Raw genomic sequence first — 20,161 nt, 5'->3', positions numbered from 1 at the left:
TGAATAGATTGCATAAAAAAAGTAAAAAATAAACAAGAAGCTGCATTTATAGTTTGGCACAATCTGTTTTCTTTGTGATCCACGATAGTGGCGACATCATGCTGCATAGAAGTAAAGTTTTTTTATTTTGTTGCTTTTTTTATTGTATAACACATTTCAGCAACAATGCAGTTGAAAGTGCAACACATTAAAATGGCATCATGCAGTCACCATGGAAGCTTTACTCTAGCAGATACAGGAAAATTAATGATGGGGGTGGAATGGAAAGAGCAGATGGAAAATATTACTCCGTCCTATTTTATCCAGCAGGACTGTGTTTTAGTCTTGCACCTGTAACTGCAGCAAATGGTTGTTCTGGAAAGTATTTGTTCAGAGAGGTTGATTACAAATGCATGCAATACTACCTTAGTTGGGGGGTGGGGGGGGGATATTAAAAACCATTGTCTCAGTACTTTGTGCTGGTCACAAAGTATGACCAGCACAAAGAGATTCAACAGCACAATATTTCAAATCATAGAAGTGGCATTAATGCTTGTGCAAGATGCTTTAGAAACCAGTTACATTGAGTTTCTAAGTGACAGCCAAGCATAAAGCAATAATATGCATGACTATAAGTATTTTGGTCTATGCATCCATAGACACCTGTCAGTAACCGTAGGTCGTCTTCTCAGTGGCTCAGTAAAAGCACCCTGACACCTTGCCATCCTCCCTCAGCGTCTTTCAGGGAAGCACCTGTAATTGAGCCTCCTGCCGTCTTCTTTTGTCAGTGAAGAAACAGAACCGGTTATAGGCTGAGTATCAGTGATACGGGTCAAGAGGGTGGAGTACCTCTGGAAGCTCCCTGAACACACCCCGCTCAAGATGCATGCAGTCAACACACATCAAGGATGACTGTCACCAACTCTGTTTAGCAGAGAAGTGAGCATTTGGTTAAAACTTCTGGTAACTGTGGTGTTTCCAGCAGCCTCTTAGAAACTGGCTCTCCCGTCTCTGCTGGCTTTGTTGGCATTAATGACTGATTCAATTTATACTTTCTTTTACAATACATTTATCTTCTGATTTAATCCCCAGTTCAGGCAGCTGCATCCATTATTATTCTAATATTAACTTCAAAATCTCCATTTATTCCCTACAGAGTGTCGCCGCTGCAGAAGTCTGAGATTGTGGACATGGTGAAAAAGCACGTGAAAGCCATCACTCTGGCGATAGGCGACGGCGCGAACGATGTGGGCATGATTCAGACAGCTCATGTTGGGGTGGGAATCAGCGGCAATGAGGGCATGCAGGCCACCAACTCCTCAGACTACTCCATTGCACAGGTTAGAGCAGATTTCTGGTTTCTTTTTAAAGACTGTGATCCAAGCAGATTTAAGAACATAATTCAAAATGTCTCCACGTGTATTTGTTAGAGATTATAGACCTTTACCTTAACTCTGAGATTTCCAAAAGGCCACCAACATTACAAATGTGTTTAGTCCTGTGTCAGAGGTTGAAAACTGTAAAGGGTTAAATGAAGCCCTTTTTCTGTTCTCTGTTAAGCCTTCCTGTTATCATTCTGATGTCTGTCACTCTCACAGCAGTCATGTCTCACCATTTAATAAACATAGAACTGTTTGTTTACCGGTGTGAGGAAACATTAATCCAGTCAACTAACAACCTCCGGTCACCAAGTGATTTCTGAGTGCGGGCCTACTTACGACCAGTTGTATCATCGGAAAAACCAGCCGATGATTCAGTCTCAAATGGCTCGAGAACAAAATGTTAGTGTTTACAACTTGAAAGCTTTTTTAATGGTTTAAAATCTGTGCAAGGATTCCACAAGTCACCTAAAACTTTGCAGACAGGTACAGCTGTTTCCTAAAACCAAGCTAATGGCTGGGTAGAAATAACAGTGTTTAAGTGTAAAGTATCAAATATTTTCAAGCATCTAAGTTATAGTTTTTGGGTTTTTTTTCTTAGAAACAACTATTTTTGATGTAATCTCCTTTTTGGGAAAGTTGTCGACGTTGATGAAACGTCTTCAGCTACTGAGTTCTGGCTACTTGCTCTTCCTCTCGTCGTTCTCTTTAACATCACCCCAGGGGAGGGAATGAAAGGAGATTTCACCTACAAAGATCAGTGAAGTATCATGTTTTCCATATGAAAACATTGCTCTCACCAGGCCTTTACAGTACAAACTAAGCCAATTCAATGATAGTCAAAACACAAGCAGATGCAGGTATAAAGATTTCACTCATATTCACTTTGGTGGTCATTATTTTAGGAGGCAGTGCTTTGTGTTGCAGTAAATGTAAAGTTAATAAACAATGAATGCATGCGTTAGCATTTTTAGAAATAATTTTTTTTTATCATATTTTATGTAAACTTAAATCGTGTCCTTGCTTCCTTCAGTTTTGCTAACTGTCCACAGATGAGAGCCATCAGGTGAATCTAGTGGCTTAAATGTAAGAATCCACAAAACACAAGTCCAAATGAAAAATGTATATTTTATACCACCATTGAGGTCAACAAGAGCAGAAGACAGCAAGTTTAATGGATCTAAAGTTTAAAAAAAATATGGTGGCTTGGAGAACTTAAGACAAAGTGCTCTTAGATGTTCCAAATTGAGATTTTATAAATGGTCTGATCGGCATGTGAAACCCCCTAAAAAAGCACAACTGGAAGTGACTGGAGGTTGTGACTGAAATAACTTCCAAAAGTTTCCTAAATATAAAAGACAGCAGTATTTTGTTGAAAAAATATGGCAACATTTATTTCCTCAAATTTTGTGATTCTAGCATTGACTGCAGTCTGGTTCAGTTGTTTTCCAGCTTCAAGTTGACCATGTTAACTACTGTAAGCGATTAAACGACACTAATAGCAAATGTGTTACTTAACCGTCTTTGCATAAGTATTTATATCTCTTCAACCTTTCCACATTTAGTGATGTGACGACAAACTACAAAGTATCTTTTTGGCATTTTATGTGACAAACGCATTGTATTTATACTGAAATAAAATTATGCAGAAGGAAACTCGATTTACAAATCAGCTGAAGGCAGTTAGTTATACTGAATGAAAACAATTTATTGTTTTCCAAAGTTTCATCACTTCGTTTTTCTCTACCAAATAAAAGGAAGTTTGTTGTTGACTAAATGTTCAGCATGAATACCTTTCTGAGGAATTCCAGTGCTGTGTGTGACAACTAAATAAAAACCATCAAAAATGGAAAAAAAAAGAAAAAATAAAAAAACTAATTTGTTGCTGTAATTATTACAACACTTTAATATGCAGCAGCATTTTAGTGGTTTGAGGTCTGGATCTTCCAACTTTGAGTCAGAATTCCAGACTCTGTATGTTGTCCTTTGACATCCAAATATAAACTAACGACCCATATTAAAAAGGGAGAAACAGAAGAACCAAAGTTTGGGACGATCTCTTTCTGCAGGATCCCATTTGGAAAATGTTGTTCAGGGGAAAATGGTTAAGTTAATAAACTTTTATGAAAGCACACAGAGGAGTCTCAGGATATTGCAATGTCGTAATGACAATGAGGGTTGCTATAAATAAAACTTAACTAAGTATTAAGATCTCACTGCCTGAATGTAGTCTGTGCATCACTTGGAGTAAATCACATTTATTATTTCGATCCCAGCACTGCAGTTTTATTAAAAAAGTTGCTTTTGATCATTTTGCTACTTTACATGTAAAAAGCTCTAAATATTCCTTCAAAAGCATTCAGAGCCGTTAAACAAGCTTTTCCAATTAATCGCATAGCTAGCGTTTATTAACAGTTCTTTGGATACATGTATTAATGTCAGTACTAATCAAATAGCAATATATACTGAAGCTGTATTAAACTAGCTCATCTACATTTTAAAGATCTTTAAGCATCTATTGGCTGAAACCTTTTCTTGCCTTGGTTGCCATCTTTACATCTCCATTTGTCCTCTGAAGTTTTTCATTCCAACTCTTGTGTTTCTCACATGATCAGAGGCATTTCTGTCTCTCATTTGTATCTCCTCAGTTCTCCTATCTGGAGAAACTCCTTTTGGTCCACGGGGCGTGGAGCTACAACCGCGTCACCAAGTGCATCCTCTACTGTTTCTATAAGAATGTGGTCCTCTACATTATCGAGGTAAGAGCCCACACACCCACTTGGCCACATTAACAGAGACATTCAGCAGCTGTTTGTCGACATGGCTGACAGTGACGGACGAGGTGCCCTTCTGGTGTCTGCTTTCTGTCTCCTTTCCACACACGCATACACACACACACACACACACACACACAGTATATATATACATATTACTTTAAAAGAGTCTTTACATCAGCCATGGCAAAACCTTGGCCCTTGAGGTCAGCTGCTGTGTGTGCATGTACTTAAATTACATGTTTTATGTATTTATCATCTGGGAACCAAATAATCCCTGCAAAGAGAAAGACTTGTAGGGTTTTTTACTTGGGATTATTGTACAGGAAGTAGTCGTCACAGTTCGAGAAATACCTGAAAGATGATTGGATTGTCTTTATTAGATGAAGGGGTCTGCTGTCCTTGGTCAGCTGTCCTCACTCCCAGCAACTCGCTCTGCTGTAGAAGGATGCCAACAGGTGCAGGTTCTCACAGGAGGCGCTGGCTGTTGCCCGGCGCCGGTTCTAACCACGGTTCTTTATCAGTAAATGCACGTTTCTCTGATTGTCTCACGTTTTGGGAGTTCAGCGACGCATTCTGTGCCAAAAGTTAGAGATGAACTCTGTCCATTTAGAGGGGATGCAACAAGTGGGAAGGGTGTGTTTGTGTGTGATTTCATCCTTTGGCTGTTTGCTCCACAATATGCCCCCCAGTAACACCACAGCTCTTGAGCAGCAACCTCAAGAATTTCATCTATCTGACCTCAGATCAGCTTGTGGCCTGCGAAACTCCACACTGGACCATTTGTAATAGTCTTTCGCTGCCAGTCAGAAGCTGACACACATTAATCATGTATGTCCAATTATTATTGGACTTTTATGAATTATTTGTTTCATACAAACCTAGATGTAAAAATCCTCAAACATTTTGTTATCTCTGACCAAGTTGCACCTGGACGTCGGGCTTTTTGTAGCATTTGCAAGCAATGACATCAACATGGTTTTGACATTGTTTTGGTTTGATTTACAACTACTCTTCTTATCAGAGTTTGTAAAGGATAAATTAGGTATTGCTTTCACATCGCAAATAATACCTTAAATAGATGGCATCCTTCAAGAAGCTTAATGTTGGCCTGCTTTGTCCTATCAAAACAAGTTTGATGTGTGGAGGGGATCATTGTCCAGCTGGAACATCAATCTTTGTCCAACTTTCAACCATCTGACCCAAACTGGTGCCCTCAAATTATTGGGAATTTTCTAATAACCAAGGAACTGAGAAAACCAATGTTGACAAAGGTTCTGGCTATGAGGAAAGCTCAAAAGCTGAATCTTTGCAAGGAAGGTTAAGAGCATTTGTTGAACAAATATTCAGCCAGATGAAGATATTAATTTGAGTATAGCCACATATTTGTTGTTTACTATTGACCCTGTGGAAATGAGGAAAACATAGCTCAAACATGAACAAAGTGCAATAATTTATATGAAAGTCATATATATGATACCTTTTATAATGAGCATGTGGGGAAAAAAAAGCTCAGATGTTTCTTTACAATCTCAGTTCTGATGTGACTCTGCAAAGGTTACTTCCAGATTTTCAAGTCATTCCTTTAAGAGAGACAATTATCCATGTCTTTGCATTGTTTCCACCATCATCTCTTATAAAAAGTTAGCTTTCCTTGCAGACCTTGCTCCTCTCGTCACCTCTCACCCCTCTGTCTGTGTCCTAGCTCTGGTTTGCGTTTGTGAACGGCTTCTCCGGTCAGATCCTTTTCGAGCGCTGGTGCATAGGCCTCTACAACGTGGTGAGAACCTCCTACACTTTCACCTAGTCATCTCTCTTGCTCTCTGCCTATCTCTCCATGGATCTCAAGCACTCTGTCTTCTTATCGCTGCTCTGTCCTCATGCCAGAGACGTCTGCATGGATGCATGTCTGGATGGGAGCGTGCTTGTGTGCGTCCTGGCAACTCTGTGTGTACGCTGCGTCTGGCCGCAGATGCCTTGGGGCTCCTCTGTGTTTAAAACATTATGGAATTCCTTTTTAGCACTGACCATCTGATAAGAACAGTGACTGCTCAGCAAAGCATGTGTGTGCTTTCTGCAGATATTCACCGCGCTGCCCCCGTTCACTTTGGGGATCTTTGATCGACCGTGCAGCCAGCAGAACATGCTCCGCTTCCCACAGCTCTACAGGATAACCCAGAATGCCGAGGGCTTCAACACCAAGGTATGCATGTGGAAAAAACGTGTTTACCCCCGTTTTTCCTGGTCTGCATTGAACTTGTGGATGTTTGTGATTTGATGAGTGATGCAGGGTGTTGGGTTGGGATCTGAGATAAGTAAACAAAGTTTTAATAAAATTCACAGCTGTGGAATAAGAAACTCTTTCATTTTAGCCTGTGTGTGTGTACTGCACAGAAAGCAGCTTTTGGTGACACATGGGGAATGTTGTGCTTTAAGAAATTGCTGTTTTGTTACTTTTTTTTAACCTGCAAGACCCATATTGTGTAAGTGCTATCCATTTGCTTCTCTGGTAAAAAAAAAAAAAAAACCAAAACATATATACGTATATTAAAATAGGTCTTTTAAAAACATTTCCCTCTTATTTAGCTTAATCCTGATTTGGAAACTAGTTTACCTATATTCATTCATTGGGAATAAAAACAAAAGCACCAGTGATTTTTTTTTTCTATGACTAAGAACACATTCTGTTAAACATAACAGAAACATTTTTGTAATGTTATATTTTCCTTTTTGAAATAATCTGTCATATTCTGTTTCCCTGAGGTACAAATATCAAGTAAAAGAGGTCAATGTCTCCTGACATTCTAGAAAAGGGGAAATATGAGAGAACAGTAGGCAGGAAGTTGAAGCTGTGAGGTATTTATAGGTTGCCTTTAAGGGCTGATCATTCAGGCGCTAAGTTGAATATTGTTTGATGCCGCAAACAAAATTTTGGTAGCGTCCAAACTTTTTGTCACCAAATTTGTCAAGTCAAAAGGATTTGCAGACCAAAGAAAAGCGTCTCTTGTTTTAGCCCAAAAAACATTTTGCTAAATAATAATCTATGCATTCACAATTCTTAAAGCATTTAATAGTTTAGAAAAATAAATAAAATAGCCTTTTTTTGTAGCAAACAGATGTTTAAATTGTTGGAGATCCAAAGCTTACCTCATTAAAATGGTGGCAATGAGTTTTCAAATTCTTTTGGCACTGATTGGGGAAAAAAATATGAAGTTTTAGTCCCTTTCCAGCAGGGTAAAGTCAGTGGATAAATGTGGTCCTGTCTACTATGAAATCAAAGAGAATACAAAAAGTGTGGGCATCAATATTATTACACTGTATTTTCCAGACAGGTCATGCCGAAGTACAGGTCACAACAGTCAAAAAATGAATGTTGCACCAGACGATAAGTCACATTTATTTAAAAACCATAAATGTGACTTATGGGGAACCTCGTCCGTGTTGAGATGATCTGGTGATTCGTTGTTTTCAGTTGCTTTTCAACAAACTCCAAGAAAACTGCTGACTTTGTCTTGGAGGTCTGCTGGCTGTTTCTGACCTTTAAAAAGGTTTCTCACACCTTCTTGCAGGTGTTTTGGGGACACTGTATCAACGCACTGATTCATTCCATTATCCTCTTTTGGTTTCCACTCAAAATGTTAGAGCACGGTGAGCAACTCACATTTTTTAAAAATAAAATAAAGCCAGTTCTGGTTATTAAAGCTTTACATGTGTTGTCCACAGATTCCCCGTTTAGTAATGGCCAGGGAAACGACTACCTGTTTGCAGGAAACATGGTCTACACGGTAAGCTTCTTATTTATTTTCTGCAAATTTGTGTCATGTATTTATTTGGGGCTTTCAAATGAATTGTAGCCTTTTAGGGATGGAGTGAGTAGACGACTTCTGTAAATTTTAAAACTAAGAACTTGGTGCACATGCTGGAATTTGCCCCTTTTTGCCACCCTCAATTCCTCAGACCAAAATTTTACATGGCGGATAAAACTAATGTTTGATTAAATGTCTTTCGGCGCATTGCAGAAAACTTATTAGCCAAAGATAATTTGATGGATGTTTGCCCACTCCTCTTTCCTCCTTGATTCTCTCCATCTTTATCTTGTTTGGCTTTCCTGTGTGTTTCCTTTCTTCATGTTCCTTCGTTCTTTCCTGCCTTCCTCTCTATTCTTGCTTTTCTTCCCTCGGTCTTTGTGTTCTGTCTCCATTTAGTTTCCTCTGCCATAAATTAATTGTGAACTTTAATATGTTATGTTTTTGACTGAATGTGGAGGACTAATCTCTGGAAAATGGAGTCTTGGAGAAGTCTGGAATTTTTATATGGGAACTATGTAGGAATCCTGTCTGTTCTGTGTTTGCATAGAGGCGCTGGAGGGGGTCTGGGGTATTTTAACAGACGTTGCTGAGTTTACTGTACAGCATTAATGTTTATTGTCTCCACAGTCGCCAGCATTCTAATACGGTCTCCTGTTTCTTTCTCTGTTTTTGTTTGTGTGCCTGTCCGCTCCTGTTTGTGTGTTTCTTTGCAGTATGTGGTCGTTACAGTTTGTCTAAAAGCTGGAATGGAGACCACCGCTTGGACCAGGGTAGGAGCATTAACACCCCTTAATAAACCCAACCACATCTGCAATATCTTGCTCTTAAATAAAAAAGATATTGTTTTTTTTTAAAAGGTCAGTTCTCTCCATAGTTGAGAAAAATCTTGCAGGTTTTCTCTAAATCCAGCTTCTTTTACAGTTTTCTTCCTTGCACTTCATGAGTGTTTTCATTTCTTTCTCAGCAGTATTTCATATGTACAAAAACAGAGTCTAGGAAACATCCAAATGATAGATTAACCCTCGAGTCCGGAGGCCTTACCGTGAAGCAGCTGAGACGGATGCTAAATATGCTCTGAGAGATTCATCTTGAAAGGAACAAAGGAGGATCATAGTTGCTCCAACAGAGCATGGCGAAGCAGAAAAACACCCCAAACCATCAATCATACTGATATTACAGTTAGAAAGAAAAATGGAGTCACTTTGACATTGCTAACGTGGAGATGTTTTATTCAACTCACTTTCCTCTTTTTGGATTACTGTTATAGAATTGTTATAGAAGACCACTGATAATCGATATGGTTCTGATGGTTCTGTTCATCATTTTCCAGCTAAAATACTACCTGTACTTATTTATGAAACTGTGTGTTGGCCAAATTTTTGGCCAACATTTCCAATCCCAGCATATTCTTCAACAAACTGCAATTGAAGGCTATAAAATGGATAAAACAGAGGAACCTGGGGCAAGTTAATCGGCCTTCCTGTTATCTGCTGAAAATCTCTGTCTGTTGCAGCCTGGATGAACCACAGACATGCCCCAGTGTTTGTAGAAAATATTGTCTATTCAAATAGAATGCTTCAATGATACCAAAAACTTGTAACCTGGTGGCCTTTATGTTTAGTTTGTTTACTGAAAAAATGTAATTTCCAAGACTCCATCAGGCCGGTCACCTTTCTAAACTGTTCTTGATCCTTAACACGAGGTGTCAGCTTTCAGTTCTTAACCACCAGCAGAAGTGGAGGTAAAGTTTGGGAAAACAGAAGCTCCAGCTGTGACGGTGACATTATTTTGTTAGTTCCCGCTGCCAGAGTGACAGACTGGCAGGACAGACAGCGAGGCGCTGACACCTTTGTCCGTTCAGCTGTCCACACAACAGTCTGGGAGTAATGAAGTGAGGTCCCGCTGGAATTCACACAGTGTCCCCTTACAGCACATCACAGAGACAGATGAAGACTGGGGACGGACGGAGGGAGGGAAAGGTTGGCTATATTCAGAGCTATTTGACCTCGTCTTGTCTCTGTAATCTCCCTTTTTGTTCTTGTCTTCCCTTGTCTGTGTCGTAGTTTTCCCACCTGGCCGTTTGGGGAAGCATGGCGCTCTGGATGGTCTTCTTCGCCGTGTATTCTGTGTTCTGGCCCGCCATCCCGATCGCCCCCGACATGTTGGGCCAGGTAATTTACTCTCCATAAAGCAGCTGATCCCTGAATATTGTTATTTTTGAACAATCGCCTGTTTGCCGTTTCTCCATGACGGGCACTACTTGGCGTCCAAGAGACTCACCTCTTGGGTGTTCTATGTCTCCGCTGCTGGAGCCCCCCCAGGAGGGAGGTGTTTACCTAGTGGACTGCCCCACACCTGCTGTGTGTCACCCAAACTTCGGTCTTATACTACTCTCTGAGGAGGTGTTGACTCATAAGGGTGGGCTGCTGGTGATTGTGATGAGGACCGAGCAGAGGAGTGAGGAGAGTGTTTGAAGAACCCCCTAATTGGGAGACTGATTGCAGAGGTTGGGGATAAAGACCCCGGTGGGACTGGGCGTCCCACTGAGTGGACATGGAGAAGCAACAAGACCGTCTCGACTCTCTCCAGCCCATTAATTCAATTTGTGTCAGAAATCAGGAATGCGGTCAAATATCCCTGCAGCTGCTCAGACTGACTGAGTCGGAGACACTCAGCCATCACAACCCCCGTAACTACCCCATTACCTCTCTTATTTCCCCCTCCTCCGGCTATCTATGTGTCCATTTGTCCAGGGGGGAGGGCAGCGCAGGATGAAACGCAGCATAGTTATGCTCAGAATAACTGAGGGTGGCTTTAGGTGGCACCATCAGCCGTTACAAAAAACGTGGAAAACATTCATTGCTTTTAACTGATTTAAATGAATCAGTTAATTCTCAGACGTGAGAATTATACTATTTAAAGACTTCATTATCTAGTCCATTGTCTGAATGTTGTCTTTCTTTTTCTTTGTCTCTTATGTGAGCACCTCTGATTTTATGTCCTTGCTTCATCCTTTTTATTCCTGTTTGTTTTCTCCATCCATCTTGGATTTCCTTGAATGAGTCTGTTCTCCATCTTTCCTATCTTCTTTTCTACTGTTTTTACTTCCATCTTTTTCATCCTTAGGCCCAGCTTGTGTTATGCCCTTCAAATGAATCCTTTCCTCCGTCCTTACTTATTTCCCTGATTTCCCCCCCCCCTCTTTCTTTTCTATCTTATCCTTCTCTTCTTCCTCCCTTCTTTTGTAATTTTCTTGTCTATCCTTCCTCTATGCCTTTCTTTCCACCTTTGTCATTTCTTCCTTCATCCTGACCACATCCATGAATTTAAAATAGTTTTTTCAAATAAGCTATGAAGGTGTTTGAACCCTGGTCCTGTCGTCTCTGTGAAGGTAAAACCACTGAAGCAGTGAAACTCACTGAGGTGATAAAAATGTTCATAGCTACATACAGACCTTTGGAAAGTTGTGTGAGAAGGAGAAGACAAAGATTAGCAACAGCAGGTGAGGACAAGCAGCAGAGACAACAGTCAGTAACTGTGAAAGAAGGTTGCGAAAGAGAGATTGAAGGGAATTGCAGGAGAAAAGATGTGTGGGAGTAAGAAGCAGAGAGAGACACGCAGACTGACACAGTGAGACAGTGGTTGGACGCATGATTAATCTTGGGAGACGGACCGAGAACGGGGGCCAAAGGTCAATGAGTCGTGCTGCAGCTGGACTGCATGGACAGGTAGGGGGTAGAATCTGTGCGGTTTTTGTTTCTCAGCAGAGAATTTCAGTGAATCCATTCTGTGGAGCGGAAACAAGCTGTGAGAAAGCTGCAAAATATGTTGGGATAAGAGTTTAATAAGTTTCACACTCTGTACTTAATGCACTTTAAAACTTAATCATCTTTGCCACATATAGTCCTGTGGAAAAGTTTTCACCACACTTGAATTTTATCACCTTTTTATGATTGAAAACCTTGTTACAACCATCAACTTTAATGCATTTTATTGGGATTCTATGATTTTGACCAACACAAAGCAGAACGTACAGTAATTATGGAAGGAGAAGAAAAAGGATTTTAGATTTCTGTTTACAAAGAAACTTTTAAACTATGAATCATTTTCTCCTTGGCACTATACCCTGGGTGTGTAATAGTGCTTGAAGATGCTTTTTGTATAAACGCCCTGAAATAGTTTGATTTTCAAACTATGCAGGTTTGTAGTAAAGTGCAATCTTATGTTTGATTAAAAGCCTAAATTTGGAAAAAGCTCCGTTGAAACCAGATATTTACATACACCTAATGAAGACACACAGATGTTTTTCGACTGAACTTTTCTTGTTTTTAAGTTAGAATTACCAAAAATATTTCTATTTACTAAATGGCAGAAAACTTGGAAAGAATATTTTTTTTAAATATATTTTTTCTTTCTTTGGATTGTGCTGAAGCATTTAATTTGAGCAGGAACGTCATTTACCTTCACACAATTTGTTTGGATTTTTTCAATGTAATAAATGTTTGTTGTTCCTAACAGTTAAATGACGTATCAATCTGTGCAATTGAAGTAAAGATTGTCTTATATTCATACATAATTTATTTATTTTTTTAATTGGGTAATTTTATTTATTAAATTTGTATTTTGTTCTTGAACCAATCAGATGTAAAGAGTGTGAGAGACATTTTAAAACATAGCATTTGGTTACATTTTTATTTACCTGTAGAATACCTTCACAAGACATTATCAACAGAAATAAAAGTCTGAGTCATGAAACATATGAATTTAAACAGTTTTTTCTTTATTTGTTTTTATCTCCAAAGTGTGGTGCTGGAAAGGTTTGAAAACTTGCCTTGAAAATGCTTGAATTTTACTGTGGGCGAAGTGTAGGAACCCTGAATCTTGCGCTTTGTGCACTGGAAACCTCAATAAAATCATCAAAGTTTGTGGTTTTAAGGAGATAAAGGGAGAAAAATATTATTTTGTGAGGCACTGTATGTGAGGTTTTGCGAGCTCAGGGTGGAGAAAAATGGGTTAAACTTGAATTTAAATCAAAACATAACTGAAACCAAATGTCGCCTGTGTGTCGTCATTGTAGGCTGGTAAAGTGATGCAGTGCTGGTACTTCTGGCTGGGTCTGGTCCTGGTGCCCACCGCGTGTTTACTCAAAGATTTCGCTTGGGCTGCGTAAGTAGAGCACATTTAACATAAATACATTATAAAATCTACACACGGGCTGTATAAGTTAAGCGAAATGTTTACGTAACCCATATTGAGTCCATGTCAACACTGACGCACAGCGGATTATGAGCTGCATGTGTCTGCAAAGCGAAGTAATCCAGACCTTGTTTTGCTTTTTCCTTTTTTTTTCCTTTTCTTTTCTGCAGGACACGTCGCACTTTGAGGAAGACTCTGCTGGAGGAGGTGCAGGAGCTGGAGGCGCGGGCCGTTGACCCGGGAGCCGCGGTGCTCAGGGACTCCAGCGGCCGCAGGTGCAGTATATGAAAACACAAATTAACGTTGTCTCATCAACATTAAATTATTATTGTTATTATTTTTGTATTTCATTTAGAGTTTTTGTATTGGTACAGTTTCCCTTCATTCTAGATCTATCTCAGTTTTTCTTTTGGTAAATATTCTGTATGCATTTTATTCTTCATGGAAATGAATTAATCTACCCCTGTGGCACTGCCCACAGAGCTGAATCCAAACCTGAGGTCCCATAGACCCAGAACTGCTCCACAGAGGTAGTTTTTAGGTTTGCCCTGTGAACTCTGGCCTTACATGACCTGCGTTTCTTGTTGCACGCTGACTTTTGAGTGACACTCGCATGGTTTTCTCTCAATCACATCTGAAAGGTCATGTATATTCTCTCTTCATATGTCTTTAAATTTTTCCATTCCTCTGGATTTTTTCTTTTTTTTTTTTTTTTAGGTGGACCAATTTGAACTGCTGTACAGACCTGGTGTGTTTACTGTTTGGCTGTAGCTCCTCAGGCTGTGACTTAGTACTCTTGTGTGTGGTGTTTGTAGAGTTGTGTTAGAATGAAATAGACCGGGGATTCAGTTAGTGGAGAATCCACAACCAATTTTTCCGATTAGCACCTCAAGTTAAAACCCTAATTTATTTTATTATGCATTCAAAAGCCTTGTTTGGCTTCTGTACACACATTTTGGATTGTGAATATTAAAATGAAAGAAAAACATCCACTTAAATGTCTTGTAATGGTGCAAAAAAAGTGTAGTTAGTATGGGTCTAATTACATAAAATACTAAGACATAAAAGGTTCATCAAGAAAACAGTTGGCATGTGATACAACCAAAAATCAGACATTATTTTATTTTATTTTTTTATTAAAAAAAATAATAATAAAACATAGTTCACCCCCAGTATTTGCAGAGGTTGGGGACAACAACCACTTCCAAATTGTTGAAATTGACAAATTCTTCTAACACCACTTACATTTGCATATTTTAATAGTTTAAACAGCTTCATAAGCCATATTTTCTCTAGAATATTTTTGATATGTGAATACTGAACTGAGGATAGACAGGATTCCAATGTGCCATCTCTCTCCCAGTGTGGTGGAAAAGCCAACTAATGTCCTTGTCCAAACTTGATCATCTCCATTCTTGTAGTTTTAATCTAATTAGTGCTCAGACTGCAGACTAGCCATTTCCTCACATGTGAAGATCAACATGCATGTCTTATGTGAATGGCATGTTTTTCCCAAAGCGTAGTCACCACGGGGAATCAGTAGGTTTATTTTGTAGGGTTTGTTGCCAATGTAAGTGTTGATAATTTTCTCTAAAAGTGCCAGTAGTGGTAAAGTGTTCCATGATGCATTTTCTAACTAAAAAAAAAAAAAAAAGGGTGAAGGTTGTTCTAACTTTTCATCATCTGATATGTGGAGTGTTTGCTAAATCGATTCCAAACGCAGCTGGCTAATTGAACGAGTTGGAAAAGCCTAAATTGTGCTTCAGGTTTCCGAAGGATAAGTGGGGGAACCAAACATATGGCCTCATCCTTAATCAAACTGCTTTCCAAATGAGAATCATCACCAGATCCTTCCATCCGCTCCATTTCAAATCAGAGAAGGAAAGTATGGAAGGTCAGAGAAGCAGTGGTGGGAAACACTGAAATAAGAACACATCTGTGTTTCAATGCTGGATTTTTTATTTTTTTTGTGTGTGTGAGTGTGTGTAAGGATTCAAAATGGAGCATATCCTTGGGCTCCTTTTGAACCGGCAGGAATTTGAGGGGAGAAGGCTAAATGTCCAGCTTCCATTTAGCCTTTTATGATTCAGCTCTGTCATCGATCTAACAGACGTTTCTTTTTTCGAGGCCAAAGAAGTCCTTGAGCGAGCTCAAAAGCTGTTTGTTACTTCTCTCCGGTAGAAACTCGAGGGAAGATTCCCAACAGTTTCCTGGCTCCCGGATTCAGATTGTAGCCCGGGGCATTCTGGCCCAAGTTCATAACTAGCCCACCGATCATAATCGCTGCAAAATACATCAGGTTTCAGCGCAAACCCCTCGGTTTCACGCTGTTTAAACACCAGAGGATATAAAGTTAACTATACATCCTGGTCGCTGTCGGCGTCCTAAACGTTTACATCCCGTGCATATACTTTTATGACTGCCATGACGGTGATGAGACAGGGAGGGAAATTCATGATTGTGTGTGTACGTGTGGAATATGTGGCGAGAGCTTAGTTATTTTTGGTCAGGGGAGGAGAGGAGCCGTGACGGCGTGTGGTCTTAAAACAGAGGGGCCACTCTTCGCCGTGGACAGGAGGAGTTATGAGGAGAGGAGAGGAGCCGGGGGGAGAGGAATAGTTCACTGTGCACGGCTTGTTTCCCTGCAGGCAGTTGTTGGATTACAGTTGGGCTTAATTAAATCTCCAAAACATGCATCATTAAATCCCTCTGGACCTAAACTCACTTTACATGTTGATCAATGTGTTTTGATTTAGATGCAATCTACCATTAGCCCTCAGTATTGGGGAATAGTGTTGATTTTCACTCTGAAACTGCAGATTAATCGCTCTGCCTTTCGTCCGTGTTGCAGTCTAAACGAACGAGCCCATCTGCTGACAAGAGTATTTAGGAAAACGCCTTCAAGTGTCGGACGCTCCAACTCGGTGCAGCAGACGGTGTCACGTGAGTTTCCTTAAGCACAGTAGAGCCTTGCAAAAGTATTCACACTCTTTGAATTCTTAAGTTTTGTTGCCTTACAGCCTCCATCTTCTGTTCTTTTATGCAATAGACCAACAAATATGAGCAGCATATTATTGTGAAAAGGAAGTAAAACAAAATGTGTTCAAACAGCATGATGCCGCCACCACCATAGGGATGGGCAGTGTCAGCTTTCCTCCTTTTATAACCTTATATTTCCAGATAAGATGAATTTAAGCTGAGCTTAAAACAAAGGTCAACTCAATTTAATAATTTGTTGACTTCTGGAGGTAATTGGTTGCACTTCATTTTATTTATGGTTATTAAAAAATTGAGGCTAAATAGAAATGCTCCGTTTATTTAAATAAAAAGAACTGAACATTATGTTTTCTTTCACTACAGTGCTTCACTGTTAAATTACGTTAAAGATTTTAATTCCAATGTGACAAAATGTGAAAAAGTTCAAATTTTTTCACCTAACCCTTACTTGAACTCCTACTAACAGGCGACCAAAAATGGCGAAGGGATTGGATTTATGAGTCTGATAAATGCTCTGGATAGAACAAAACCAATTATTCTGAGAAGAAAACCAATGTTGAGACAAGAGAAATTTTTTTAAAATTACCAAATTTTTAAATATCTTTTATAAAAACCCTAATCTAGAATATTGAAAGAATGATAGAATTCGAATTCAAAGCCTTTTTAGTAAATTTTGCTGTACATAAAGTGATCCAAAAGGACAAAATGGCTAATATGGTAAAGCAAATATTTAAACACTCAACTACAAATGGCATTTAAAACATTGATAACTGAAGTCTGATAGTGAGAGAAGTTGCTCTTGTTTGAATTGTAAACATTTCTCCTGTTTTGTCCTTTTTCAGATGGCTATGCTTTCTCTCAGGAAGAGCACGGCGTGGTGTCCCAGTCCCAGGTAGTTCGGTCCTACGACACCACCCGCCAGCGCCCCAGCCTCTAGCCGCCTCCGCCCGCCCGGAATGAGGCATCGGCTCAACGTAGCAATCGCTGTCACAACGACAGCCAGATAAACTTCAGAGCCACAATCTGACCGGCCTCTGCCGTGGCCTTACTGAGACAGTGACGTGGCCTCCCTGTCACTTGGGGATGGGAGGATCACGGTCGGGTGGGGAGGGGCCGTGTCTGGAGGACGGGACCAGGCTAATTACTGAACAAACTCCTAAAACAGCTGCACAGGCATGAGCAAACCATATCCCAGACATGCCAAGACACTTGTACCTGTATACACCTCAGATCGCTTCACGCCGCTGTGCGTCGACGTGTGTTTGTGCGCGTGTGTGTGCCTGTTTCAGTTGGTTTGCGTCTGCCTGTGCATGTTCGTCTGCACACCGTGGCGCTCTGCGTGTGTGCATGTGTTGTCTACGTGCGTCGCTTCCACGGTTTACCGCTAGTCTCCAGCAAGGAGGATTCTGCACATCTGTCGTCACGCAACGAAGCGGGGACAGATGTCAAAATGATGGAGTGCGGGCTCTGCACCTCAGCTACACACCCAGTTTTGGCTCCATGGCAGCACCAAGCTTCACTGCCAAACACCACAGAGGTGCGGCTGAGGCAGAACACTCCACCTCAAACGTGGACCACCACCTTGCTGCAACATCCCTCTGAGACCTCCTCTTGTTTATTTCGTCCTCGCTCTTATCTCTTCATCTCATTGCATTTCTGCAGCCACCGTGTTCATTTTTCTCTGGACAGTTTTTAGGTCCGTTTACACTCGTTTAACGCCATCAGCTGATGTAGAAGCAGCATGCCCGTTTTTAATGTTTCCCCCTTCCAGGTCTGTTGGGATGTCTGCTCTTAACTAAGCATTTTATTTTTATTTTTATGATGAAAGTGTACATTCATGTGTATGCGTTTATATATTTTTTTTCTTTTTGACATATGTTTTTGTACTCATAAGTCGGGGAAGACCCATTAACACCCGAAGGAATATTTTACTTGAACTCCTACTAACAGGCGTCCAAAAATGGCGAAGGGATTGGATTGAGGACACTTGCATGAATCATGTGTTTCTCTGCACTGTCTGAATGTCCATTGTCTGTGTGCTCTGTGTTGAGGACACTGTTTTAGGAATGCAAGCTTGAAGGGTTTGTATGGGTGGGTTGTGTGGAGCGGGTGAGGGGCGGGGGGAAGATGTCCATCCAAGTCCTAATCATTAAATCTAATCAATCCGTGGCCCGAGCTCATGTCTCTGTGTTTTCACTGCTGGTTGAAAGGTTTTTGAGTCTAGCTGTAGCTCCAGGGAAGCTTGGTTTATGTTTCAGGCTGAAAGTGTGTGTGCAGACCACAAGGGTTTGACATGAGATACGTGCAGTGTTGTCTACATTTACTAGCACCCCTGGTAAGGATGTAAACAAAGTCTTCATTACATTTTGGAAAACCTTAAATTTGAGTATTGTTATTTTAGTCCAGGTTATTTGAATTAAACTACTTTTAGCAAGATTTTTAATGTAATTATTGGTACCTGTAACAGTTACCATGAAATAAAGAGGATCTGCATTCAACAAGCCAGCCATTTCTGGAATAGGGAAGAAAGCCGTAGCAAATCTCAGGGGGAGCTGGAACAACCAAAATTAAATGTTTGCCCTTCACTCAAAACTGTATGTGCCGTCTCAAGTGCATGATGCTCCCAACACCACATTATACCACAAATATGGAGTTTTTCTCTATCCAGGGCTAAATCCAGGGTTCTCCTGGAGAAATCCTGTTGGAGGCTTTTAAGAGTTCAATCTGACCTCAGACTGGGGAGATGGCTCGTTTTTCTCAAAGGAGCGGCTTCAGAAGAACTCAGTGAATGTCCTGCAGAGTCCAGACTTTAATCTGACTGAAAATCTCAACATAAATCATCTTGAAAACTTGATATGAGCTGAAGAGAAACGACCATAAAGGCTGAGCCAAGAAAATAGATGATCTGGAGATCTGGTCAAATCTCTCTCTCTCTCTCTGTCTCTCTCTCTCTCTCTCTCTCTGCCTCTCTCTCTCTCTCTCTCTCTCTCTGTCTCTCTCTCTCTGTCTGTGCTCCATCCTTCCAAAATGTTCCACAGAAAATACTGTCCTATTGGCAAAAGAAGCTTCTTGTACTGTATGAATAGCAGGGGCGCCAATAAATACGGCCAGAATCAAAGTTCTCCCACACTTCACCATTAAGCTCAGGAGAGTCCTCACAGTCAGATCAGGAGGAGACCCCTCTCCCCCTTTCTCAGCTGGAGATCCTGTTCCCACCCACCTTCCTGGATGTGGCCCGGCCAAAACCAACCACAGCTGCTGCTGGGTGGAGAATCCATCTTTGGCAGGAAGAAATCCGTTCGGTTCTTTCAGTTCCCCTCCAGTGGCTCGTTCCACTTTATTCTTTTATTTCTGGAACCCGGACTTTTATGCGTCCACGTTTAAAGTTTCTTTGTGCTTTGAGTGCTGTGGGAAGCAGACTTGTCTGCGAGTGTGTGTCTTGTACTTCTTTGTTTGGCTGTTTAAAAGGGATTAAGTCGGCTCTTAAGCAACCAAAGTGTCTTTGTTTGAGAGTCACTTGTTCATCTGTTTCAATAAACCGCCACAACACAAACTTTCATCAGACCACATTCTGTTTCAAAATGTTTATTTATCAAACTTATATCAAAACGTCATCTCCTCCTGCTTTATATATTGTTTCAGAGGGATCGATAATGAATCCACGGTTTGTCTCACACAAGCTGCCGACTGAATCTCGCAATGTGCTTGTATTGAAGATGAGACGCACAAACATGCCATGCTTGGTGTCGCTGCATGTTCTCATAGAGTGCGTGTTCCTCAGCTGTGCAACATTCCACCGAATGACTGGAAATTAAGCACGTTTTGTTTGTTTTTCCTAACCCACAGCCAATAACTGCTACTTTTGTGACTTTTTAAAGTGGAAAACTGTGACTCAAACCTGGCCTGACTCCCTACGGCTGCAAGTTCACTGAACTGTGGAGCGTTTGTCACACGCACGCACACACTCCTCTCGCCGGTGCTGGTTCTCAAAAGCGATACAACTGAATGAGTTTTGGTTTTATCTGGT

The 20,161-nt window shown here is 40.6% G+C and overlaps 1 protein-coding gene across 1 annotated transcript in view; it reads left to right on the top strand.

Annotated features, from left to right (window-relative positions):
* The window catches only part of atp8a2 (ATPase phospholipid transporting 8A2), a 61,526-nt gene extending 41,833 nt beyond the window's left edge, over positions 1–19,693 (top strand). The window contains exons 25-36 of the mRNA XM_055037877.1: positions 1,136–1,319; positions 4,007–4,117; positions 5,838–5,912; positions 6,213–6,335; positions 7,702–7,780; positions 7,856–7,917; positions 8,655–8,711; positions 10,005–10,112; positions 13,019–13,107; positions 13,308–13,412; positions 15,989–16,080; positions 16,977–19,693. Of these exons, the coding sequence (XP_054893852.1) occupies positions 1,136–1,319; positions 4,007–4,117; positions 5,838–5,912; positions 6,213–6,335; positions 7,702–7,780; positions 7,856–7,917; positions 8,655–8,711; positions 10,005–10,112; positions 13,019–13,107; positions 13,308–13,412; positions 15,989–16,080; positions 16,977–17,071 (1,180 nt within the window). The 3' untranslated portion in view covers positions 17,072–19,693. The remainder of the gene's footprint in view (positions 1–1,135; positions 1,320–4,006; positions 4,118–5,837; positions 5,913–6,212; positions 6,336–7,701; positions 7,781–7,855; positions 7,918–8,654; positions 8,712–10,004; positions 10,113–13,018; positions 13,108–13,307; positions 13,413–15,988; positions 16,081–16,976) is intronic.
* Positions 19,694–20,161: the final 468 nt, after the last annotated feature.

Source organism: Poeciliopsis prolifica, unplaced genomic scaffold, assembly GCF_027474105.1.
Source record: "Poeciliopsis prolifica strain line A6 unplaced genomic scaffold, Auburn_PproV2 SCAFFOLD012, whole genome shotgun sequence".
In the NCBI taxonomy this organism is placed as follows: domain Eukaryota; kingdom Metazoa; phylum Chordata; class Actinopteri; order Cyprinodontiformes; family Poeciliidae; genus Poeciliopsis; species Poeciliopsis prolifica.
The sequence above is the reverse complement of the archived record's forward strand: the minus strand, read 5'-3'. Positions and strand labels throughout refer to the sequence as shown.